The sequence below is a fragment of the Pelobates fuscus genome, chromosome 8 (assembly GCF_036172605.1).
Source record: "Pelobates fuscus isolate aPelFus1 chromosome 8, aPelFus1.pri, whole genome shotgun sequence".
Taxonomy (NCBI): domain Eukaryota; kingdom Metazoa; phylum Chordata; class Amphibia; order Anura; family Pelobatidae; genus Pelobates; species Pelobates fuscus.
In genome coordinates this window covers 158412683-158439949 of record NC_086324.1, presented here as the reverse complement: position 1 = coordinate 158439949, position 27267 = coordinate 158412683, and the positions used below count along the sequence as shown (strand labels likewise).

Below are 27267 nucleotides of genomic sequence, written 5' to 3'. Positions count from 1 at the left end.
ATTTGGTGTTATCGCTCTTACACACTCATACTGGTCACTGGAAGTTCAACATGGCACCTCAGGGCAAAGAACTCTCTGAGGATCTAAAAAAAAAAAAGAATTGTTGCTCTACATAAAGATGGCCTAGGATATAAGAAGATTGCCAAGACCCTGAAACTGAGCTGCAGCATGGTGGGCAAGACCATACAGCAGTTTCACAGGACAGGTTCCACTCAGAACAGGCCTCGCCATGGTCGACCAAAGAAGTTGGGTGCACATACTCGGCGTCATATGCCAAGGTTGCCTTTGGGAAATAGACGTATGAGTGCTGCCAGCATTGCTGCAGAGGTTGAAGGGGTGGGGGGGTCAGCCTGTCAGTACTCAAACCATACGCCGCACACTGCATCAAATTGGTCTGCATGGCTGTCGTCCCAGAAGGAAACCTCTTCTAAAGATGATGCACAAGAAAGCCTGCAAACAGTTTGCTGAAGACAAGCAGACTAAGGACATGTGTTACTGGAACCATGTCCTGTGGACCGATGAGACCAAGATAAACTTATTTGGTTCAGATGGTGTCAAGCGTGTGTGGCGGCAACCAGGTGAGGAGAACAAAGACAAGTGTGTCTTGCCTACAGTCAAGCATTGTGGTGGGAGTGTCATGGTCTGGGCCTGCATGAGTGCTGCTGGCACTGGGGAGCTACAGTTCATTGAGGGAACCATGAATGCCAACATGTACTGGGCCGCAGGTTAGTATTCCAACATGATAACGACCCCAAACACACCACCAAGACGACCACTGCCTTGCTAAAGAAGCTGAAGGTAAAGGTGATGGACTGGCCAAGCATGTCTCCAGACCTAGACCTTATTGAGCATCTGTGGGGCATCCTCAAACGGAAGGTGGTGGAGTGCAAGGTCTCTAACATCCACCAGCTCTGTGATGTTATCATGGAGGAGTGGAAGAGGACTCCAGTGGCAACCTGTGAAGCTCTGGTGAACTCCATGACCATGAGGGTTAAGGCAGTGCTGGAAAATAATGGTGGCCACACAAAATATTGACACTTTGGGCCCAATTTGGACATTTCCACTTAGGTGTGTATTCACTTTTGTTGCCAACGGTTTAGACATTAATGGCTGTGTGTGGAGTTATTTTGAGGGGACAGCACATTTACACGGTTATACAGGCTGTACACTTACTACTTTACATTGTAGCAGAGTGTAATTTCTTCAGTGTTGTCACATGAAAAGATATAATAAAATATTTACAAAAATGTTAGGGGTGTACTCACTTTTGTGAGATGCTGTAATATATATATATATATATATATATATATATATATATATATATATATATATATATATATAGAAACTGTGTTAACTTTATTACCCTATGGTCTTTTTTTTATATTTGTATTTTTAAATTCCACATCAATGGTTTATCTGTAGTATTTATTTATTATTGTGTGATCTCACTTTTATACGGTCACTGTTTTGTGTGCTTTTAGAGTGATTCACAAAGGTGATTGAGCACTTTCTTTTATCATATTGTTACTATTGTATTTTTATTAGTCTTTTTAACACATTGTGCACCTCAGCTCTCAGTGATGCCCTTTCTAAATCTTGGTGTTTTATTGCCATAGTAATAATTTTATCTACCATAAAAATGGACATTTTAATACTCCTTAACCCCTTAAGGACCAAACTTCTGGAATAAAAGGGAATCATGACATGTCACACATGTCATGTGTCCTTAAGGGGTTAATGGGGTACTGTAAGCAAGGCGGGTTGATGGTAAATGTTATAAATAAATCTAGGATTCAATTCTGCTTGCCAGATTAAAAAAAAAAAAAAAAAAAAATGATTAGAAAAGTATGTACGGCTTTATGTATAAGTGTAGACCAAAAGAATGGATGGCCAATAATTGGGTCTTGCCTCCCATGATATAGATATTTTATGTATATGTATTTTTATTTTATTTTATTTTTAACATTGACCGAGTTTTTCAATTTACAGCTAAATTTCAGAACAATATAAAATGATTTGGCATTGAAATGAATACACTGTGTGTCAAAGATAATAATCTATTGTTCTTAGTTCTATGCATTAAACTTGACAAGGAACAGAATTTACCATGACTGGAACTGTAGCAATATTTCCTTTAATACACAATGCTCCAGTAATTATGGCAACCCATGATAAATGATTTGTCTCTCTGATTAGATGACACATAATACTATCACAAAAGCAGACCGCCCTCTCCGTGATCTACGCAGGAATGGAATGAGACAACGAAAACTATAAAATCTCAAATAAATACAGAACAACAAAGGACTTGATAGATAATCAAATATCCCTCTTAAAGGGACAATTTGTTAATCAGCCCGTACTGCAATATTACTGCCTGCAGTATCGGTGTAGGTAAAATATGTCCATTTACCTGCTAGTGCAGTACTTTTGCTGGCTTTTAACGCTACTTAATAACGTTTACATGAATATTTTTACTTATTTTAAAATTTGTCACTTGGACTGCCATAAATATATAAACCGTTCACCAACAAAGAGTGGGGAAACCATCGTGAAAGGTTAAATAATTTGCAAGACCAAAAGTCCAGTTTTTTTGGGTTTTTTTTAAGCAAAATAAGCCCACAGAAAAACAGCGCCACTTATACAGATGATCACGCTGCTATTTAAAATGTGCCTTATCACGGGACGCTCGTATAATAACTTGTCAGCTGGTTCTAGAGGTGGAGGAGCGGCAGGGCTAAGTCCGTCTTCTTCACGTCTGTCCATCCCACATAACCAGAGAGTGGCCTTCTTCAAACGTGACAAAAAGGAGGAGTGTTCGTCTGCAAGATATTTGTTAGTAATTAGATTTTAGCACAGTCTCTAAAAATGCCACTGCCAGATAAAATAGCAGCTGGCATCGTCGAGGTCTACAAAAGTTTAATTGACCTTGGGGGTACGTTGGATCTGACCTTGAACCCACAAGTTTTACTTATCCCTCTGCCTTAGGGAAAACAGGCACATTTTCAGGATCTGACTTTGAACACACAAGTTTTACTTATCCCTCTGCATTAGGGAAAACAGGCACATTTTCAGGGTCTCAGGGTGAATTCTGAGGGTCTTATCAAGGAAATCTATTTCTTGAAATAATTTTTTTAAGTTACGGTATATGGTATATCATCTTAGAATATAGTTTTTGTGAAAACTCTCTTTTATTTGTTTGTGAGCAGATTGCCTGTTTCTCAGGGTGAAAGGGCAGTCTGAGGTTTTCTAGATAAATGAGAACGTTCTGAGGAATGGGGGTGAATAGTGTCTCAGGAACAGCATGAAAAGAAAGATTTTCTGTGTCATTTACAATTAAATTGATGAAATGTTTAGATATAACATCATGCACACATGGAAGGTGACTTGATTCTGAACACAATTTAGAGCATTTCTTTGTGGATTTAAATATTAATTTTACAGATTGCGCAGAGAAACAAAATGTCATATTTGATGGCTTCTATGTAATATTGGGCAGGTGATAACTAGTATTTTTTGGATAAAGATAAAATCAGAGATTATAGCTAATTACCTGTTGCATTTTCACTAAGTACTTCTCTGGAACTTGTACTTTCGATCTTCTCTGGAATGCTTTCTAGAGAGCTAACTCCATTCTGCAAGTTCTTCTCCTCCGTTACTTGCTCAAGACTTTCCACTCCCGCGTCGAACCTCGTGAACCATGTCAGCCGGCTGACCTGAGGATTAATATACGCGGATTAAGCAGCAATATTTGTTTTACGTTTTCACATTCAGGAAGATGTACAAAACGTAGGGTCATGCGTCTCAGCGTCAAGTTTCAATTGGAAACGTGACCTGAAAACCGTAGAACTTCTTAATCGGTTTTTAGCGCAAGTTCTTTCAATGCTTCTGTGCAGGCCTCATTGCTTTCCAGAATAAAGAATTGATAACTGCCAAACACACGTGTGCGCTATGATAAGATTCTCATGACATCCAGCAGTAACAGCAGTAAAATGCAAAACGAACAAGTATATAAATGTATCTCATAGTAATAATATTTTAGATTTGTTTGAAATAACAAGGAAATCCATCTTACATTCTCTTTGGAAGGAGGTTCTGTAAACAAGCTAACCACTACCACGGTTATTAGCGTCAGCGCTCCGAGGATCATGGAGAGGTATAAATAATGAACGTATTTCACTACTCCCGGCCGAGTGTCAGGCTGATCACATTGGGGTGCAACATAAATAAAATCTAGCACCATTCGAGTGACTCCAACAACCAAACCTGCTGTCATTCCCCAGAAGGCACCCTAAAATAAGAGATAGCAAAGGTTAATAACACGAATGAGACAATGTTTATCTTATCTCTGTTAGGAGTTTGACAAAATTCAAAGTGAAATGGTGGTGGAATGCCCAACTCCATGTCATTCTTTATGGGAACACTACAGGGTCAGGAACACAAATGTATATTCCTGACCCTATAGTGTTAAAAATACTATTTAGCCCCCTTTAAATAAGTTAAAAACTCACCTTATATCCAGTGCCATGCGGTTCTGCCACCGCTGGTCTTTCCCCGATCCGCCTCCTTGGCTGACATCATCAGAATTGATGATCTCAGCCAATCCAATGCTTTCCCATAGGAAAAATGTAAAGGTTGGCATCTTCTAACCAGAAATCATTGAGATTTAATACCAGAAACCAGCGAGATGTTGTCTGGCAAGTATAAACAATTTCTTTACCTTTTCATTAGTTCTCTTCCAAAAGCAGCCAGCCATGAAGACCACGGCCACCGGAGGCTGGAGGTACGAACTGATGGATTGAATGTAAATAAACAGTTGTCCACCTTGACTGGCCTGAACCAAGGGGATCCATAATATCGACACAACCACCAGAACCAAGACAAAGACCCTGGAATGGAAAGAGATACAGTCACGAAACATTTCTAAGGGACACTGGTTACTTAAAGGGGAAAAGCCACTTCTCTGGTATTTACTATTGGGTGAAATATTGAGATTGGTGTAAAGTTTGTATTAAAGGGTCATTCCAACCCTTCTAGTTGGGGAGTAAATCCTGCAATAAAAGATTATTAATTATTGGATTCCAGCACCAGGTGAAGCACCCGGCGCTGCCTTCCACATCCCTTCTTGACATCAGTCATGGCCTTCCATGGTCCATAGCGATGTGATTGGACCGTTTTGCAAGCTTGGAGCGTGTGCGCGTATTCTGAGTCAGCAAAGGGAGGCAGTGAGGAGGTAGACAAAAGGGACTTGGGAAACGTTTTTTATTTTCATTTTTTAAATGAGCAATTTTATTGGTAGGAGGGTAGGGAGAAAAATGCATGCCTGTGCAGACAAAGAAGAAGCTCAATACGCCTGTTGCCCGCGTGCTGACGACAGACATATTTTATGCACAGAATTGACATTTGGAAGCTCGGAACAGAGTGTGTCTGGGGGGGAACTCGCCACCCTCATACAAGTGCAGATTTCTCTATATACATTTGCTACATTTCAAGCAGAAACAGTGCAGATCCAGACTCCCGCCACCATAACCACTTCAAATCACTAAAGTGGTAATGGTGATTGGAGTAACTCTTTAACCTTTCTCCATGTAATGCTCTGTTGCTATTAAATATATATTGACAATTAAGCAAATTACATTACTATCCAGATCAATTCTGGACTAGCCAGGGCACACGTTGCATTGGACATCGGAAGATGATGAGAGGTTAAATAGGCATGTATAGTCTTATTATGCATGAAGAAAAATTACAGGTTTTATTTACTAAACACCGAAACACAGAGAAGAGTAAAGTTTAGACTAAAAACAGCCAAATCGATCCTTTCAGAATCTTGCTATTGTTACCTGATTTTGCAAACCGACTTTCAATTTCCTACAATTTAGTGTTTTGTGTTTAGACCCCTAATCACAGTTTAAAAATTCAAGTAATTTCGAGAAGAACACTGGATTGCTGATCACGTACCTCCCCACTATCATGAGCTCCCACTCCAAAGCGCGTGGACGAATGTGGCGCCAGAGGTCCATGGTGAAGATGGTACTGGCACTATTAAAAATGGAAGTCAGTGAAGACATGAGAGCAGCAATCATAACTGACATCATAAGACCTCTTAATCCTAAAAGTAAAGGCAGACGAAGAGTTAGGGAGTTACAGATTAATAAATATTCTACTACAAACGTCCCTCGTCCAACTTTCCAAACTACGTTCTCTGGCCATCTGATCTAAACTGGTGTAAACCAAACTACCTTCAAAGTTAAAAATGTTGTTCAACTCCAGACATGTAGAGCAAACTCAAAACTGGACCAATTATTAAACTTTGAGTAACTCACAACTTTCTCAAAGGTCGGTACCTAAATGGTTAGCCAGTCCTTGAGCATACAAGTGATGGGGGCTTTGAGACGTACTTAAGTAGGATGCAGCAATTTTTGGTGAAGTTAACTTGTGTGTTGTCCAGCAGGCATTTTAGTAAATTAAATAGATGAAAAGTCATAGCACACATCACAAGAGAAGCCTCATACCCTACCTGCCACTTAGAATATTGACTGCCAAGTGTGGCCATCTGCTCTTAAACAGTTGCGTCAATTAGTCAACCTTGGTTCCTTGTTATTTCTTACCAGTTGGTAGTAATTCAATGACCAATTTAGGGTAGGCAATATCTGAGCACCCTGAGGGATTTCCACAAATCTGCTTGCAAATCACGGGATCTGCACAGGCCACCTGATCTGTTGGGACAAAGAGAGACGTTAATCTGGCACAGCAAACATTTTTTATCTAAAATGCTGTCTTGTAGTATGTCACCTGGAATTACTGCACATTCTATTGACAAAGGGTGGAATTCTTCCTTACCTGTGAACAGAACTCTGCTTATCATTCCAGGTAGAACCATCACGAAGAGGGGCAAGACCTTCAGAAAAGCAGCCAATAGAGAGCCACCTTTAGCATGGGACAGATTTTTAGCAGAAAGTGATCTCTGCACAATGACCTGTCAACATAAAACCATTGGGATGGTTAGGAAGAGCTGAATGTTTGGCCAATGTTTTTACATTAGAGGTTAGAAATGGGAAGTCTGGCATTTATATAGGTTATTCATTTTTTCTTTTTTTTAAAGCAAACTTCTTTGCAAAACAAGTGGTCAGCTTTCGGGCTTTGTTATGCATTTCAAACAACGGGAAAGTTAGATATGTAGAATATATCATAAAGGGGAAACTCTGTGGAAAACACGAACTCGATGTTCTTTATAAAGATTAACATTTGATCCATATATTTAGCTACCGATTAGCTACAAATTTCTTGAAAATGCACACATATCATTTTATTTTATTTGAGAGACCAAATATAGAGTCCATGAGTAACTTCAAACACACACCACTTTTATTCTATACATTTGCTGTCGGTTTTTTTTTCTCCACCATGTATAGATTAAATTATGTTTAGTGGATAATAATAGGTCTACTTTAAATAAAAACAAGCAGAAACATGATGTAAGATGTTTTTTTGTTTTTTTTAATCTGCAGTTTTAACAATAGCCACTAGAGGGAACTGATATACACTCATTCCAATTGCTGGTGCTTTCTACAGAGCTGTTTTTCACAAGCTCGTTAGACTTTGGGTCGATTGCATTCTATTGTAAGAGATTTAGGGTCATGTTAACGGCTGCCGAAGAGACATTAATCTTGTTTTACCACTATCATGTCGGCAACCCTAAAACGTATGTTAAGAGAACACCCCAAACACCATAACTACTACACCACACTGTAGTGGTAATGATGCTAGATGTGTTCTGGTGGGAACCCAATTTTAACTATTCAAGCTGTTTAGTAATCGTTTGAATTTTTAGCTAAGGTCCCATCAGGCGCCACTCTCCTCTCAACAAGAAGACAGGATGCGGCAAGCGGCTCTCTTTGGATATCAGGTAAGAAAAGTTACTGAACACTTTGACTACTTAGATTGGGAGGCACCAGGGTACTTCTGGCACCATAAACACTATAGTGCGTTTACAAAGCTTACCAAGGGTTTATTGACTGGACCATAGGTGAACCTGTTAGCCATCTGGTGCAAGAACAGCATCATTCGTATGGCAACAGCTCAATCTGGTGGAAATCAGGACCACTCGTTCACTACACTGTCCAGTTTGCCCTGGATTTTGACTATTATAGACTCTTCCATACTTACTTGGTCAGTGCACCAGTACCAGAGAGACGGAATGGTCATTCCCACCAAAACACCGGGCCACGGAAGGTCTGATGTGATGGGATCTCTGAATATATGGAAGGCATCCTCTCTCGGAAGACCACAACTGCTATTCCCTAAGTTGGTTTTTGGAATCGCATTAAAATACTTCTCTGTCAAAGCCTCGTAACCTCCTATCTCGACAAAACCTAAAATAAAAAACGGTCATAGGAAATATCTGCTTAGGCATCTCCATTATATTCAAAATTATTAACAATTATTGGTGCTGCAACTACCACCGTTTAAACACTTAGCAACAACATGAATATGGTGAAATCAGCTTGGTACTATCGGGAAGGGGAACCTGTCACGTTTCGGGAACCTGTCACGTTTCGGGATATCACATCATTTCAATAAAAAATTGAAAGTCACCCCATAAACTGGGCTAATCTTTTTATCATGTGACACTGTTTTCTTTTACAATTTATATCAAAGATTTAGCAAATGATTTCACAATACAGTCATGGCACAGTCAGGGCACACAATGCAAATGAGGAGCAGATACTGTTTTCCGTTGGACTATTTAGTAATTTCCTTTGAATTCCTGGCAATTCTCATTTTAGTTAATACCCTGGGAGAGTTATTTACTAAACCTAGTATTGCTGGGAATAACCCTGTCAGTATTACAAATCCTTAGAAGTGACAGTTCTGCCTTCATGACTTCTTCTAAGTTTGGGCCAACACTTCCTCGGAGAACATTAGTTTCCTATTAGCGCCGGACGTTGCAAGCCGACAGTGCGATAATTTAGTGATACTCACTGTAACCCATGAGAATAAAAGCGCCCAGAATCATGATCACCGTCTGCAGAGTGTCCGTGTAAATAACCGCTGCCAACCCACCTGGAATAGAAACAGCATATGTCTTTATGGTCAGAGATTGTAAAAAGAAAGGCAAAAATGGCCATTTGAGCTGAGCTATGTTCATCGGGTATTTTACCACTAACGATGATAATTTACAGACAGCCTCTATTAATGAGCATTACTAAGCACACAGCACAGCAGGTGCAGACATGAAGCTAATATAATGTGTGCTGTGACAAGGAAACAGGTGTGTAATGTACGAATGCACAAGCACGAAAAACAATCACCATTTGCTCGGGTGACAGGGTAAATTCTTCAGGTAAATTTTAATATATGAGAAAATCTGCTTCTGTTGTTTGAGAGGAAACAGCGAACAAATGTCTGTGGTCATCTAGCAGTTGTTATGGTAACAGTCATTTTAAAATAAAATAGACAAACCCTTCATTTTGGAAATCAATTCTCACCAGCAACGGTATAGATGGCAGTGATTGCAAGTAATCCACACACAGCAACGTACAGATCCCACTGCAGCGCCTGCTGGATAAACAGGGCTCCCGCATAGATATCCACCTGCCGAGGGTCAGAAATACCATGAAGTGTTTAAATTAATATTTACACAATACATGGCCTCATTTGATGATGTTGGGGAGACATAAACTAGATAGAAATTTCCGGTCAGGCATAAATAAGAAGAAAACTATTTTATTTAAAAACCACCCTATCTGTCTGTCTGTCTTTCTATCTATCGCTCTATCTATCTATCCAGGGGCGGCGCGTGCATAAAGAGGCGCAGGCGGCCACCTTAGGAAGCACCGGCTCTGGGGGAGCAAGATTCCAGTGACCGGCAGAAGGGAAGCGCTCCCTCTTACCAGGCCACCTTCTGGACCTCCTGGCGTGCGGCTTTATTGGCATCCGCGGCGGCGAGCGAGCTCTGATCTCTGCTCTACTCCCTTGCGTGCCGTTTGCTCATGCCGCGGGAGCCAGAATATCACGTAATTCCAGCTCCCGGCATCAGTAGGCGGCCCGCAAGGTGCGAGGGAACAGAGCAGGGAAATCAGAGCTCCCTCGCCGCCTCAGATGCCAATACAGCTGCACGCCTCACAGCAGCCCCACTGGACCCCCAACGGCAGACCCACGCCAGCTCTCCAGGTAGGTAGGCTGGGTAGAAAATGTTTCACTATAATAATATTAATAATTAGTGAGTGTGTGTGTGGTTGTGTGAGTGTATGAGTGTATGCTTGTGTCTGTGAGTGCATGTGTGTGAGTATGTGTCTTTGTCTGTGAGTGTATGAGTGTGTCTGTCAATGTGTGTGTGTGTGTGTGTGTCAGTCTGTTTTTGTGAGTGTCTATCAAAACAGTGAGAGTCTGTCATTGAATCTGTGTGTGACTATCACTGTGTGTCTGTCAAAGAGTCTGTCAGTGTGTATGTCTGTCAGTGTGCGTGTGCGTGTGTGTGTCTGTCAATGAATTAGTGTGTGTCAGATCACTGAGTCTGTGTCTGTCAGTGATGTCTGTGTGTTTGTCATTAAAGGACCACTATAGTGCCAGGAAAACACTCGTTTTCCTGGCACTATAGTGCCCTGAGGGTGCCCCCACCCTCAAGGTCCCCCTCCCGCCGGGCTCTGGGGAGAGGAAAGGGGTTAAAACTTACCTTTCTCCAGCGACGGGCGGGCAGCTCTCCTCCTCCAATCCTCCTCCTCTCCTCCCATTTGGCTGATTGCGCACGCGCGGCAAGAGCTGCGCGTGCATTCAGCCGGTCTCATAGGAAAGCATTATCAATGCTTTTCTATGGACGCTTGCGTGCTCTCACTGTGATTTTCACAGTGAGAATCACGGAAGCGCCTCTAGCTGCTGTCAGTGAGACAGCCACTAGAGGATTTGAGGGCTGGATTAACCCATTTATAAACATAGCAGTTTCTCTGAAACTGCTATGTTTATAAAAAAAAAAATGGGTTAACCCTAGCTGGACCTGGCACCCAGACCACTTCATTAAGCTGAAGTGGTCTGGGTGCCTATAGTGGTCCTTTAAGTGTGTGTGACTATCAGTGCGTATCTGCCAGTGTCTGTTGGGGAATGTGTGTGTGTCAAATCAGTGAGTCTGTGTGTTTGTCATTGAGTGTGTGACTGTCAGTGTATATACACCACTGAGTGTGGCGTGGCCGAGCGGAGCGGATCCCGGTACAGGAGCTTCTGTTTCCTGTGCCCGGCCGGACTGACAGGAAGTGCTCACTGAGAGAGCACTTCCTGTCAGTACAGCCGTGAACAGGAAACTGAAGCTCCTGTACCGGGATCCGCTCTGCTCAGCCACAAGAGAGGTAGGAGGCACACCAGGAAGGGGAGGGGACTACTAACGGGGTGGAGGGTGCACCAAGGGACAGGGAGGGGAGAGAAACACTAAGGGACAGGAAAGGTAGGGGACCACTAAGTGATGGGAGGGAAGAGGGGCTGGATGTGAAAGAAACACACAGTTGGGTTTGAGAAGGGGAAAAAGTGACACACAGAGGGGCTGGGGGGGAGACTGATGGGCTGGGGGTGAAGAGACACACACAAAGGAGCTGGGAAGAGTAAAAGACACAAAGGGGCTAGGAGAGAAGGAGTCACACAAAGGGGCTTGGAAGAGTAAGACACAAAATCTGGGAAGATGTAAGAGTCAAACAAAGAGGGGAGATAAGAGACACACTGAAGGGAGTAAGACATTTAAAAGAGGGGATAAGAAACACAAAAGGGAGGTTAAGAAGCACACAGGTGAAGATGTTATTTTTTTTGGAGGGGGAGGAGGGAGTGCGGAAAAATCCTTGCATCAGCCCTGTATCTATCTATCAATCTATCTATCTATCTCTATCTATCTATCTATCCAGCAATCAATCCATCCATCTAATCGAGGTGTTTATCATTCTAATCTTAATATGGCCATGTAATCAGTCACCGAGTTATTCGCTAAAATAACTGTAGCAAATTCAAATGGCAGAATGTTGGCTTAAAGGACCACTATAGTGCCAGGAAAACATACTCGTTTTCCTGGCACTATAGTGCCCTGAGGTTGCCCCCACCCTCAGGGTCCCCCTCCCGCCGGGCTCCGGAGAGAGGAAGGTGTTAAAATCTTACCTTTCTCCAGCGCCGGGCGGGGAGCTTTCCTCCTCCTCTCCTCCTTCCTCGAGTCGTCATCGGCTGAATGCGCATGAGCGGCAGGAGCCGCGCGCGCATTCAGCCGGTCTCATAGAAAAGCATTTACAATGCTTTCCTATGGACGCTGGCGTCTTCTCACTGTGATTTTCACAGTGAGAAGTACGCAAGCGCCTCTAGCGGCTGCCAATGAGACAGCTACTAGAGGCTCTGGAGGCTGGATTAACCCTCAGTATAAACTGAAACTGCTATGTTTATAAAAAAAAAAAAAGGGTTAACCCTAGCTGGACCAGGCACCCAGACCACTTCATTAAGCTATAGTGGTCCTTTAAATAACTCCTCCAATATCTGAGCCTTCATTTTGTAATTAGATTTTTTATTTCATTGTAATACACTGATCTGTGCTAATCCCTGAAAAGAAAATCTGTCACTAGTTCGTATCTTACAGAGATTTTGGTAAAAATGTAGATAAACAGGTATAAGATGGACAGGAAGATCTGGATCCTTTTCCCACCGAATCGTTTCTGTAAATATTCCGGCATTGTAGTGACCTGCAACAGATAAATAGATCATTATAAACTAGGAAAGATTAAAGACCACAACCAATGTCTAAGGACAGAATATTACAAAAATACTTCAATATATAACTCCCAAATGTCCTGGGTCCCCAGGGACAGTCCTGATCTCGGACACCTGTCCTGTTCTCAGGCTGCTGCACTGGTGTCCGGCTTCCAGGAGCCATCAGATAAAAAATGTCCCTCCAAATAGCAGTGTGAGCATTGAGTTGGTTGGCTGGTAACATGTGATACTAGTTAAATGCCCCCTGTATGCTACTGGTTACAGAGTGCGTCACTGGAATGCCAATCCTTTATCATTTTTAAAGAGTTGTAGATGCATGGAGCAGCCACCCATTGCAGGTGGTAGAACTTAGATAAATTCTGTGAGTCTATGTTTCTTACCCCAGCTGATATGTATATAGGTAAAAAGAACCAGGCCAAAGCAAGGACGCAGAACAAGCCCTGAAAAAAAAACCAAAAAAAAAAACAGTGGTTACAAACAATTCCACAAAGACAAAAATTCTATATTAGCAAAAATCACTTACTGGTATTTTTTTTTTCTATCTTGTGTAACATCTTTAAATGAACAGTCCAGGCACCATGACCAATACAGGGCACTGTAGTGGTTATGGTGTCAGGAGTTACCTGATGCCCCCTATGTAGCCAAACCACTGGAGAATGATTTGACTACTTACTTGGGGTCTGTCAGGCAGAGCTCCCCACCATCCTCTTCTGCTCTGGAGAGCCTGAGTTACTACTCCATTAGCTCTCCTGAGCCAATCCCTGACCCCCAGGGGCGGACTGACCGGTCGGGCACTTCGGACATGGTCCGAGGGCCCGGCCGGGAGGGGGGCCCGCCATCAGGGGGCCCGGCCGCCCCTTTAAATGCTGCAGCCGCCTGAGCGCTCTCAGGCGGCTGCAGCTTCTCACCTCACCTCACCTCCCCTCCCCTGTAGCGTGGCCGAGCGGCTTTCCGGTCCGCGGTGCCCGGCCGGAGTGATAGGAAGGTGCACACTGAGTGTGCACCTTCCTGTCAGTCCGGCCGGGTACAGGAAACAGAAACTCCGCGCGGAACAGAAGTTTCTGTTTCCTGTACCCGGCCGGACTGACAGGAAGGTGCACAGTGTGCACCTTCCTATCACTCCGGCCGGGCACCGCGGACCGGAAAGCCGCTCGGCTACGCTACAGGGGAGGGGAGGGGAGGGGGGGTTAAAAGAGAGAGGGAGGGGGGTTAAAAGAGAGAGGGAGGGGGGGGGGTTAAAAGAGAGAGGGGGGGGGGGGGTTAAAAGAGAGAGGGGGGGGGGGGGGTTAAAAGAGAGAGGGAGGGGGGGGGTTAAAAGAGAGAGGGAGGGGGGGGGTTAAAAGAGAGAGGGAGGGGGGGGGGTTAAAAGAGAGAGGGAGGGGGGGGGTTAAAAGAGAGAGGGAGGGGGGGGGGTTAAAAGAGAGAGGGGGGGGGGGGGTTAAAAGAGAGAGGGGGGGGGGGGGGTTAAAAGAGAGAGGGGGGGGGGGGTTAAAAGAGAGAGGGGGGGGGGGTTAAAAGAGAGAGGGGGGGGGGGTTAAAAGAGAGAGGGGGGGGGGGTTAAAAGAGAGAGGGGGGGGGGGGTTAAAAGAGAGAGGGGGGGGGGGGGTTAAAAGAGAGAGGGAGGGGGGGTTAAAAGAGAGAGGGAGGGGGGGTTAAAAGAGAGAGGGAGGGGGGGTTAAAAGAGAGAGGGAGGGGGGGTTAAAAGAGAGAGGGAGGGGGGGTTAAAAGAGAGAGGGGGGGGGTTAAAAGAGAGAGGGAGGGGGGGTTAAAAGAGAGGGGAGGGGGGTTAAAAGAGGGAGGGGGGGGGTTAAAAGAGAGAGGGAGGGGGGGGGGTTAAAAGAGAGAGGGAGGGGGGGGGTTAAAAGAGAGAGGGAGGGGGGGGGTTAAAAGAGAGAGGGAGGGGGGGGGTTAAAAGAGAGAGGTGGGGGGGGGTTAAAAGAGAGAGGGAGGGGGGGGTAAAAGAGAGAGGGAGGGGGGGTAAAAGAGAGAGGGAGAGGGGGGGGTTAAAAGAGAGAGGGAGGGGGGGTTAAAAGAGAGAGGGAGGGGGGTTAAAAGAGGGAGGGGGGGTTAAAAGAGAGAGGGAGGGAGGGAGGGGGGGTTAAAAGAGGGAGGGAGGGGGGGTTAAAAGAGAGAGGGAGGGGGGGGTTAAAAGAGGGAGGGAGGGGGGGTTAAAAGAGGGAGGGAGGGGGGGTTAAAAGAGAGAGGGAGGGGGGGTTAAAAGAGAGAGGGAGGGGGGGGTTAAAAGAGAGAGGGAGGGGGGGTTAAAAGAGAGAGGGAGGGGGGGTTAAAAGAGAGCGGGAGGGGGGGTTAAAAGAGAGGGAGGGTGGGGTTAAAAGAGAGAGGGAGGGGGGGTTAAAAGAGAGAGGGGGGGGTTAAAAGAGAGAGGGAGGGTGGGTTAAAAGAGAGAGGGAGGGTGGGTTAAAAGAGAGAGGGGGGATAAAAGAGAGAGAGGGGGTTAAAAGATAGAGAGGGGGTTAAAAGAGAGGGGGGGTTAAAAGAGAGAGGGAGGGTGGGTTAAAAGAGAGGGAGGGGGGGTTAAAAGAGAGAGGGAGGGGGGGGTTAAAAGAGAGAGGGAGGGGGGGTTAAAAGAGGGAGGGAGGGGGGGGTTAAAAGAGGGAGGGAGGGGGGGTTAAAAGAGAGAGGGAGGGGGGGTTAAAAGAGAGAGGGAGGGGGGGGTTAAAAGAGAGAGGGAGGGGGGGTTAAAAGAGAGAGGGAGGGGGGGTTAAAAGAGAGCGGGAGGGGGGGTTAAAAGAGAGGGAGGGTGGGGTTAAAAGAGAGAGGGAGGGGGGGTTAAAAGAGAGCGGGAGGGGGGGTTAAAAGAGAGGGAGGGTGGGGTTAAAAGAGAGAGGGAGGGGGGGTTAAAAGAGAGAGGGGGGGGTTAAAAGAGAGAGGGAGGGTGGGTTAAAAGAGAGAGGGAGGGTGGGTTAAAAGAGAGAGGGGGGGATAAAAGAGAGAGAGGGGGTTAAAAGATAGAGAGGGGGTTAAAAGAGAGGGGGGTTAAAAGAGAGGGAGGGTGGGTTAAAAGAGAGGGAGGGGGGGTTAAAAGAGAGAGGGAGGGGGGGGTTAAAAGAGAGAGGGAGGGGGGGTTAAAAGAGGGAGGGAGGGGTTAAAAGAGAGAGGGAGGGGGGTTAAAAGAGAGAGGGGGGGTTAAAAGAGAGGGGGTTAAAAGAGAGAGGGGGGTTAAAAGAGAGGGGGGTTAAAAGAGAGAGGGGGGTTAAAAGAGAGAGGGGGGTTAAAAGAGAGGGGGGTTAAAAGAGAGGGGGGGTTAAAAGAGAGGGAGGGGGTAAGAAGAGAGAGGGATAGGGGGTAAGAGGAGGGAGGGGGGTATGAAGAGAGGGAGAGGGTAAGAGGAGGGAGGGGGGGTAAGAGGAGGGAGAGGGGGGGTAAGAGGAGGGAGGAGAGGTAAGAAGAGAGGGAGGGGGGTAAGAAGAGAGGGAGGGGGGTAAGAAGAGAGAGGGAGGGGTAAGAGGAGGGAGGGGGGGTAAGAAGAGAGGGAGGGGGTAAGAAGAGAGGGAGGGTAAAAAGAGGGGGAGGGGGTTAAGAAGAGAGAGGGGGTTAAGAAGGGAGGGGGGAGTAAGAAGGGGGTAAGAAGAGGGGGAGGGGGGAGTAAGAAGGGGGTAAGAAGAGGGGGGGGGTAAGAAGAGGGGGAGGGGGGAGTAAGAGGAGGGCAATTGCCCCCTTCCCTGTCATACACTGCCCACCCATACACACACAGCCCCCCATACTAACATTGCCACACACATACACAGCCCCCTCGTACACACATTGCCCCACACCCCCTCACACACACTACACCCCCTCACACACACTGAACCTTTCACACACACACTGCACCCCTTACACATTGCACCACTGCTCCTATACCCTACTACAGCCTCATATCCCAGCAGACCCCAGGTAAGTTGTCAAACTGTTCTTAAACGGTTTGACTACTTACTCTAGGAGGGGGGCCCGGCCCTCCTGGCACCATAACGACTACACAGAGCAGTAGTGGTTATTGTGCATGGATTATTTCTTTAAATAATCTACGAGTGCCCCAGTAGCCAGCAAGCCAGCCAGCCCACAGGCCGGCCAGCCAGCCAGCCAGCCAGCCCACAGGCTGGCCAGTAGCCAGCCAGCCAGCCCACAGGCCACCAGTTAGGCTTAAAGCCAGCAAGCCACAGCCTGCCAGCCAGCAAGCCACAGCCAGCAAGCCACAGCCTGCCAGCCGCAGCGAGCAAGCCCACAGCCTGCCGGCAGTAGCCAGCAAGCCCACAGCCTGCCAGCAAGCCCACAGCCTGCCAGCCGCAGCCAGTAAGCCCACAGCCTTCCAGCAAGCCCACAGACTGCCAGCCAGCAACAGTAATTAAGGTAAGAGGAGCCAACTTGGCCTAGGTATCAGCGAGCTATGTTGTGTTGCTATATTGTGAATAGGAACCAGAGTGCTGGAGAGACGCCCCTCCAGGCCCCATTAGACTCCATTGTAGTCTCTAATGGGACCTGGAGGAAATTCTTTCTAACACACTCTCTAAAGGACACTGAGATAGCCTCTGCTAGAATGCTCCCCCCCCCCCCCTCCATGGCCCATTAGCCCTCAATTGTAGTCTCTACTGGGGCCTGGAGGCGACTGTTTCCAGCAGGGACACTGAGATGGCCTCTGTTAGAAAGGCCCCCTTCCAAGCCTATTAGACTCCATTGTAGTCTCTAATAGGGCCTGGAGGCTATTCTTTCTAACACACTCTCTAAAGGACACTGAGATAGCCTCTGCTAGAAAGACCCCCCTCCATGGCCCATTAGCCCTCAATTGTAGTCTCTACTGGGGCCTTGAAGGGATTATTGCACTTTTGTTCCTTGTGTCTAAAGATTGTGTAGGGTGTGGCTGGAGGCGGTGCATGGAGGCGGGACATGGGTGGCGCTTGCTGCGGAGTATGGGTGGGGCCTGTAAGGGGGCCCTTGATTTATTTTGCCCGGGGGCCCTGAGGGTTCTCAGTCCGCCCCTGCTGACCCCTTTCAGTCAATGAGTAGAGCCCTGTCCCGAGGCAGGTAGCAGCACTGCAGTGATTATAGTACCTGGAGGGAATCTCCTGTGGGGTCTACTGGGAGCCACTCTACAGAGTAAGCACACCTCCCAACATTTCAAATTGACAAAGAAGGGCACTTACATTTTAGGGGTGTGATGGGGGAGAAATTTTAGGTGACACTGATAACAATTTATGAAACTAAAACTTAATTTAGAACAAAAACAATGTATCTAATTCACACAGACTGATTTCTAAACACATTTATTGGAGTATAAAGACACATTACTGGGAGTATGCGGAGCAGCGAGAAAAGAGGGACATTAGGATAGGAAGAAGAGACAAAGGGATTTGAGCCTAAAATAGGAACTGTCCCTCCTAAACAGGGACACATTGGAGGTATGCGTTAATTATCTTCAACCTAAATTTTACAATATCCTCGTTAATTCTCCACAATTCCTAGTTTCATGAATAAGCCTAGTGTCCAAGACATTACAGATTTTATTCTTAAACATCTCTCCATTGTCATATTGGAATTATCTCTTCCATGTACCATAGAGACATTTAAAGGGGCAATCATTTAAAGCAACATATACTTACTACTATCATACACGCACTCTTTTAGAGTGAAGATACAAATATACTTTATTACTTTCTCTTTTTCTGCTGTTTCTATCCTTCCCTCAAGCTCACTCTCTCCGTGCCCCCTTGTTTCTCATTTCTCTTTCTAACCCATCCATTGTTCTCCCCTCCTTTGGTAAATTTCCTGGATGTACCCAGGTTTGTTGCACTTCCTGAACCAAACCCCAATGTCCAGGAGTTGGACACGGCTCAGGAAGCCTGGGTCTTCCTAGCAAAATGTCTGCTTTCTGAGCTCTGTCTGCAACTTGGGTGGTAGTGCAAATGTCTAGGACGATGTACAGGCACACCCATTGCTGTAAGTAATGGAGAAGTTTGATGGCTGGTGGGAAGCTCCCGTACAACTGCATTGCTGTTGACAACCTCCACCAACGCCAACAGGGGGTGAAAAGTCGGAAGGAGAAAGTGGCGGGTGGACAGCAATAGAAAACATGTCAAGAGCAAGGAAGATGGAAGAGATCTGTTAAAATATGTTTCCCCAAAGATTTTAATTATCGGCATCTATGCTCTTATTTTATAAATCCCTTTAGAAAGAGATAATAATGTATTGTCAGGATGTGCAGACTCCTCCTTCTCACCAGGAAGATCAGATTTGAGAAGATTGAACATGCCACCTCCAGACATCTCAACAATAGCTGCATTCACCACCGCTGAGATGTTCTAAGAAATGTTTAGTGTTGCTGTGTGTACAAGGAATATCTGCCAAGTGATACAGTTTTGCTGCTGGGAAATACCCACATTCCATTCGTAGGCAGTGACTGCAATCCCAGACGCTGCTCCTGAACCGGCCAAGCCAATAAAGTGTCCGCTCCCAACGTTACTGGAAAACAACGAGGCTCCAACCTGCAGGACAAGAGGGGAGTGAGACCCTCAGAGGGAATCGAAGACATCCAATAAACACAATAGCTGTCCTCTGTATGATATGTGAAGTATTATCCACATAATATATAGTCTCTAAACCTTTTTCTCCCCCACCCCACTAATATTACTACAAGCAAAGGACATTTTTGTAAAAAAATAAGTAACATTTATATAAAATTACATTATTTTCAAGTATCCTCAAACAGCAATCTATACACAAAACTGCTATTTCATTCAAAATATAAAAATGTTACGTAATAACATAAATTATGCAATTTAATAAAAAAACAAAACAAAGACAACTTGTTACTGAAGGGGTTAATGCACTGAAGATCACCTTGCAGGTGTGATACTTACAGGCCACCATACCATGCTTTTCCCGGCCAGGAAGTAACCCGTCACAGTGTTTCTTTTAGTGCGCCACATGGACTTAAATCAAAGGAAATAGGAGATTATTTTTAGAGATGATTTTACACCGGGTGACGCCTTCTCTGTTCATGGGCAAAAAAATAATAACATGGTTACTTAGCTTTAAGGAACGCAATAGTGCCATTATTATTATTATTGCCATTTATATAGCGCCAACAGATTCTGTAGCGCTTTACAATATTATGAGAGCGGGGATTTAACTATAAATAGTACAATTACACGAAAACTTACAGGAACAATAGGTTGAAGAGGACCCTGCTCAAACGAGCTTACATTCTATAGGACCTGTATTCCTAACGCTATAGAGTTCTCCTCACCATTTAGATTCAGGGCCCCCTAAACATGAGTTTAAAAAAAGGAGAAAAGGCTATTACTCCCCTTCTCAGCCACTCTGACTCTTCGCCTTCTCGTCCAATCCAATGCTTCTTATAGAGTGCTGTGCTTCTCACCTTATATTCTCTTTATGACAAGCATAGTGTGTGAGAGCGAAGTCGGACTCGGTTCTCACAGTGGAAGCGCCTCGCATCGCCGTCAGGAAGACAACCACAAGTGGTGTATTTAGCCGTGTAATGAAAACATTGCTGTATTTACTATACAGCAATGTTTTACAGAAAAATGACTGGGCACTGCCCCCAAATAATTTCTAGCGTGTCCTTTAAAATATGTTATATAATAATTTAACTTTCCTTCTCTCATTGCCCTCCCATTCTGTGGGTCTGTGACTTATTCCAAGCAGTATGTGTATATTTTTAAATCATTTTTTTTTCTATATAAATGATTTGTATTTTAACATTGCAATCTCTGGAGTAGCTGCCCGATTTTGATTCGGCACATGTTTTCGTTTCTCTCTGGCTGCCGTGAGCTAATCTGATGAACACAGTTATACTGCATGATATTTTTGCAGTGTGGCAGGGTGAATTGTCCTGCTGAATTAGGCCACTTCCATCAGGGAACACCACTGCCATGATGGGATGTACGTGGTCTGCAACAATCTCTAGGTAGGTGGTACGTGTCAAAGGAACATCCACATGAATGCCAGGACCCAAGGTTTCCCAGCAGAACATTGCCCAGAGCATAGTACTGCCTCCGCCAGCCTGCCTTCTTCCCATAGTGCACCCTGCTGCCATCTCTTATCCAGGTAAATAATGCACACACACCTGGACATCCACCTGATCTAAAAGAAAACTTGATTGAAGGGACACTATAGTCACCAGAATAACTACAGCTTAATGTAATTGTTCTGGTGAGTATAATCATTGCCTTCAGGCATTTTTATGTAAACACTACCTTTTCAGAGAAACCTCCAAGTGGCCTCTCCTCAGATGGCCACTGGAGGGGCTTCCTGGCTCAGGGTTGCACAATAGGCAGCCCTGCCGTTCAGCGTCTCCACGCTCTGCATGGAGACACTGAATTTTCCTCATAGAGATGCACTGATTCAATGCATCTCTATGAGGAGGTGCTGATTGGCCAAAATGGCATTTGGGCCCACCCCCGTGCCAATTTTAGCCAATCCAGTGCTTTCCCTATGGGAAATAGATTCCCTATTGGCAAGCATTGGATTGGCAAAAAAAATCGGCAATTTTGATGATGTCACAAATCGGACCTGCGCGGCGCTAGAAATAAGGTGGGTTTTAAACTTTTATAGGGGGCTAACGGGGGAAAAGCCACCTAAATGGTGTATTTAGCACTATAGGGTCAGGAATACATGTTTGTGTTCCTGACCCTATAGTGATCCTTTAATCAGACCAGGCAACCTTCTTCCATTGCTCCGTGGTCCAGTTCAAACGCTCACTTCCCCATTGAAGCCATTTTTGTGCGGTGGACAGGGGTCACCATGGGTAATCTGACCGGTCTGCGGCTACACAGCCCCATGCGCAGCAAACTGCGATGCTCCATGTGTGTACACTGATAGGTGCATTTTCACACTATTTGGTTCACAGATCAAGTGATGTAAAGTAACCAACAGAGAGTAAAAAAAAAAGAGGAGCAGAAAGAAAAATAAATCTCTATTTATATATTATACATTTATTAAATATTTAATGTATAAATAAATGAATAAAGTATGTTGTTTTTTCTTACCGTCCCTCTTTTCCCCCTCTATTGGTCTCTTCCTCCTAATCTGGGAATAAAATAAACATTTAGAGGCTGTCCCCTGGCCACCAATCATTTTAATTGGAGCGTGTATAAAAAACATTTATATTTTAATATAACCTGTAGTATATATAACATGAATGTGAGTGAATGCAGCTCTGCAGTGCCAACACATTCATCCAATCTGATAAAGCACCAAAGAATGAATAGCAACATTCCACAAAGGAACATGGAAGATGGAACTTTGACTCCGAACTGAAACCACCAAATATCATTTCATTCATGCACGCTGGCTGTCACCAAGGGAACTTGTTCTTTCAGTTTTGTCAAAGCTTAGTGGATAAAAAGCATGAATTATTATGTGAATATCAATTCTGGCGGAAACAATAAAAAAAAGGGGGAGGGGGGTGGGAATAAAGAATAACAATTTATTTTTAACTGTGAAGGCTATTTCTTCTACGACAGACAGAGTGCTTTCAGCAATATTTTGTGGGCGCAGTTAGTACATATGTGGAGGCAACCGATATGGGCCAAGGGCCATTTAAGTCATCACGATAACCAAACCTTGAAATAAGCTGCACCGACATTAAATAATCTACTAATTTAATGACCGCAGGACTCTATAAAACGGCTGATAAAAAAATTACAGGAAATTTGGCAAGAAGCCTCCATTGGCCAGATTGTAATCAAGGCATAATGCCAGTCCTTAAAGGGTTAAACGGCACCATCCTGGTATGAACACCAAGCAAGATGTCATTCGGTAGGTAACTCCCATCACAGAAAGCCATCAACTGTTTTTCTTGATTTATTTTTTTACTTTGATGTGCATCTTTCAGTTGACCACTTTTGCAGGTGCCAGGAGTAAGGTTGATGTCATGCTAAGGAACACATCTATTCTTTTTAATTTACAAATAATATAGTCAAACCATCGGATTATTGAGGTTCTTGGTCAATAGTACTGCTTACCCATAATCCCACTACCAGTACGAAGACAAAGTACAAAACCAGGACCACAATGTCAGCCACTTCCAGAGACTTGGTTCTAAAAGCACCTGTGGTCGGCGTGCTTTGGGACGGAGTCTCGCTGCTGGTTTCCATGTCTTCCAGTCTCTGTCCAACTAATGATGTTCCAAGATCTTGGATGAGAGATATCTGCAGGAAACAATCCAGAGCTGAATAATAAGTAAATACTATGATAAGTACACTAGGTAAATGTCACCATCACTTTCAGAGGCCAAAACTCAACAGAAATGTTTTTTCTGTAATGTCGCAATGGTTTAAAGTAGGTCATTAGGCGGGACGTGCGAATCTTGGAGAGACTCTTAAAGTTTAACACTTTCACTGGGTTCAAAGTTAAGCAACTATAAGTTAAGCAATTTATTTAAGTATATACTAATCACGAAAATCTGTAAGAATCTGCTTTACTTAGCTTTTTTATATGTTCGCATACTTATGTCATAGTATTATTTATTAGTGTAAATTAAAGTGAAATAATACTTATAATTGACACAAACACAAACTTATAATAAAAAAACTCATAAAGAATGTAATAGTAACACAATAATTGAAATAATAGTTGTGGGATATTTTCCATAGATACATATGTAAAACAAGCACTTTTTGTGAAGATAGTTTTACTATTTATGTTTGTTTACAGTTTTTTATGTTTATATAGAGGCAGTGGACATTAATTACAATGACGCTATAAAACAGCAAATAAATGACAAATAAGATAATGTTAGAATAAACGAGAGGTGAAGAGCTTACAGTAAAGGACATGTGTCGGAGGGCAGGAGAGGACACCAGGTATGGTGCCTGTATCTCGTTAAACTTGTGACGCAAAAAAGAAATGTGTGGGAGAGCTGTGGAGCGGAAGGCGAGAGAATGAAGCAGAGCGTGAAGTTTACAAGGATTGTAAACAAAACTTTAGCTGGCTGATCTGTGGAGATTGCCATTGAATATCATCATGTGGAATATGCCATTCTTCACCCAAAACTAGTCTAACAGCCACTAACTTTGGCTTTAACCCAACGCCTTCCCTGTCTCATCACATACATTATATTTTTATTCATCTAACAGCCCTTCTGGCCAGTTCCCCTCATATCCTTCTCATTCCATCTCTCCTCTTCATTCAGCCTGTCCTGACATATAACAATCCCGCCATTCTATCTCCCTCTTCTGCTTCCATCACACTTTTCATCCAGCTCTAAACATTCCAGCTCCTTCATCTCATTCCATCATACTTCCCATCCAGCTCTAACCATACCATCCCCTTCATTCCACCTCTCTCATCTCATTCAATCACACGTCCTATCCAGCTCTAAACATTCCACTTCCTGCCTTTATTCCACCTCTCTCATCTCATTCCATCACACTTTTCATCCAGCTCTAAACATTCCACCTCTCTCATTTCATTCCATCACACTTTTCATCCAGCTTTAAACATTCCACCTCTCTCATCTCATTCCATCACACTTCTCATCCAGCTCGAACCATACTTCTCATCCAGCTCTAACCCGTCATTTCACCTCTCTAATCTCATTCCAGCACACGTCCCATCCAGCTCTAAACATTCCACTTCCCACCTTTATTCCACCTCTCTCATCTCATTCCATCACACTTCCCATCCAGCTCTAAAGATTCCACCTCCTGCCTTCATTCCATCTTCATCATCTCATTCCATCACACTTCTCATCCAGTTCTATCCATCCCATCTCCCACATTCATTCCACCTCCCTCATCTCATTCCATCACACTTTTCTTCCATTTCTATTCATCCAATCTCCTTCATTCCAATTTCCTCATCTCATTCCATCACACATTCCATCCAGCTTTAATCATCCCACCCACTACCTTCATTCCACCTCCTTCATCTCATTCCATCACACTTTCCATCCAGCTCTAATCATCCCACCCACTACCTTCATTCCACCTCCTTCATCTCATTCCATCACACTTCCCATCCAGCTTTAATCATCCCACCCACTACCTTCATTCCACCTCCTTCATCTTATTCCATCACACTTCCCATCCAGCTCTAATCATCCCACCCACTACCTTCATTCCACCTCCTTCATCTCATTCCATCACACTTCCCATCCAGCTTTAATCATCCCACCCACTACCTTCATTCCACCTCCTTCATCTTATTCCATCACACTTCCCATCCAGCTCTAATCATCCCACCCACTACCTTCATTCCACCTCCTTCATCTCATTCCATCACACTTCCCATCCAGTTCTATCCATCCCACCCACTACCTTCATTCCACCTCCTTCATCTCATTCCATCACACTTCCCATCCAGTTCTATCCATCCCACCCACTACCTTCATTCCACCTCCTACATCTCATTCCATCACACTTCCCATACAGTTCTATCCATCCCACCTCCAGCCATCATTCCATCTTCCTCTATATTCCACATGCTTTAAATGATGCCATCTCCACATTTCTATTCAAGACCTTGTTATTAACGATACTATGGAATTTGTGTGAGCTTTAACTATTCATCCTATTTCTTTGAGTGGTTCACATAGTGTGGGAAGGGGACCGACAGGAAAATTGTTAGGAGAAATTAGAAAGGATGTTCCTTAAATATAAACCAATATGTCAATATGTATCTCAAAGAATGGCAATGCCACAGAATAGTGGTGTTTCGGATTCATTTGAAAGTATTATCATATATAATCGAAAAACTTCTTCTTTATACCGATACAAGCCAATGTGATTATCCTTAAATATGGAAATACCATGGGATTTTCTTTATTTATAACCAGTACTTTATTCCCTTAACAGCGAGTTATCCATACCTGACAAGTAACCTGGAAAAGTTAGACCCAAATTTTTGAGTACTGAAGCCATCTCCAGCATGGCTGAACTGCAGATTTCCTGACTGTGCTCATGTTAAACTACCAATAACTCACTGTTAAGTGAATAAATGCTTACATCTGGTATTGGAAAGGAGTTACAATGCAGAACCAATATTGAACGTTATTTCAGATGACACCCAGAACTACCTTGTGCAATTATTCCTCCAATAAGACAGTAAGCTCTTCAGATCAGTGCACACCCCCCAGTGCTGCAGAGGTGTGGACCAATTACATTATCTATCAGCTGTTGTTGCAACACAACTCTCACTAATCTCAGCACTTGCCTTGTTTTTGTGGCTTGGCTATAATAGACAATAATCATGTGAAATACACTCCCGACACGGACTCCTCTACCACTGCTTACACTGCATCATACAAGCAATGACAACAGAAAAACATAAACATTAAAAGGCCATTATCCCACTGTATAGTTTAGTGCTGGTACAGCTACACTGCGTGTCCTTTGCCCAAACATTGACCAACACGCTGATGGCAAAAGACATGAAGCTTGAATTCTCCATGCTTTAAACACCCAGGGACTACACGTGGTTAACTGATGAACCTTTCTGGAATTTAGACTGAATTCAAAATAAATTTGAAAGCCAAACTAGAAACATTCTCCAAGTAAGCCGTGTTTCACTGAGTCTATTTTGGTCTAACACGTGAAATTCCCTTTGAGTTTCCAACAATTCACACTTCACCTAATAAGCCTGCAAGAAAAATACACCTTACGGCACAGTTAGTGGCAGTGATATCTCCAGATACGGCAGTGCAAATGTGCAGCTCCCTCTTTTAGGCTGGCAAAGCATCATGGTAGTTGTAGTTCTCCAACAACTGGAGAGTAGCTCATTTGGCCGCTCTCTTATCACAATACAAAAAAACCTTCAAGTCTGTAAATCCGGCTTACCCAGTTCTTAAATCCTGCTCGTCTCCCAGCAGCACAGAGATAGCCAAATTATTAACGCAGGGTCTGTGGTTTGAGGCTGAGATCAATTTCTACATCATGGGTCAAACTCCAAAGTATGAGCCTTGGTTAAACTGTAAGAAAGGCGATACATGTGGATATCGTGTACTTCCCTAGCTGTGTCCCAGCGCTGACACATTAACAATTGGAACAAAGTTATCTGTTCGTCTTCAATACTGCACTGTCAACACCTGCCAGGTTCCGTACCTATTCCACATATTCAGCATCCCGGAGGGAGGAGGTGCATTACACTCCTGTGTCACTGTTTACATGGAGATTAGTAAGAATATGACACCGGCTGTTGGCAGGCATACGAGGAACATCTACAATGTTTCATCTAAATACCATGTTAGAACAGGTTGGCCGACGTCCACCCTGCTTTGATTGTTGCTGTAAATTCAGCGAGTTAAAGGTCTATGATCTCAACTCCTGCATTGACAGCAATGCTTCACAGCGGCTGCAAAGACTGACAACTGTCTGTTTAATTAACACAAAAAGTTATGAGAAGTGGACATAAAAAGAATAACTTTCTTTTTGGCAGTGTTTACATTGCTGCCTAGTAACACCTTCAGTGACAGTCACTCAGACGGCCCCTAGAGGTGCTTCCCAGTCAAGTGCTGCGCAGTGTGCAGCACTGGCGTAGAGCGTCTCCACCCTCTTCACAGAGGTGCTGAACACTCCCCAT

The 27267-nt window shown here is 44.2% G+C and overlaps 1 protein-coding gene across 1 annotated transcript; it reads right to left on the bottom strand.

Moving 5' to 3' along the window:
- Nucleotides 1-2069: 2069 nt before the first annotated feature.
- Nucleotides 2070-26714, bottom strand: SLC5A11 (solute carrier family 5 member 11). Its single transcript, XM_063428965.1, has 16 exons — nucleotides 26526-26714; nucleotides 22713-22898; nucleotides 19584-19655; nucleotides 19104-19208; nucleotides 13110-13169; nucleotides 12597-12701; nucleotides 9492-9597; nucleotides 8986-9066; nucleotides 8170-8375; nucleotides 6844-6979; nucleotides 6612-6719; nucleotides 5962-6112; nucleotides 4721-4889; nucleotides 4076-4291; nucleotides 3554-3716; nucleotides 2070-2822 (listed from the first exon to the last, which is right to left on the bottom strand). The coding sequence occupies exons 2-16, from the start codon at nucleotides 22842-22844 to the stop codon at nucleotides 2605-2607; spliced, it is 2028 nt and encodes a 675-aa protein (XP_063285035.1). The 5' UTR covers nucleotides 22845-22898; nucleotides 26526-26714; the 3' UTR covers nucleotides 2070-2604.
- Nucleotides 26715-27267: the final 553 nt, after the last annotated feature.

What these genes read in the sequence shown, in the direction of transcription:
- SLC5A11 (XM_063428965.1), bottom strand. Translation starts at nt 22,844, where the DNA reads ATGGAAACCAGCAGCGAGACTCCGTCCCAAAGCACGCCGACCACAGGT. An exon ending in TGCCATCTATACCGTTGCTG is followed by an intron (nt 9,067 to 9,491) that starts GTGAGAATTGAT and finishes TTTCTATTCCAG; the next exon opens with GTGGGTTGGCAGCGGTTATT. An exon ending in CATTGAATTACTACCAACTG is followed by an intron (nt 6,113 to 6,611) that starts GTAAGAAATAAC and finishes CTTTACTTTTAG; the next exon opens with GATTAAGAGGTCTTATGATG.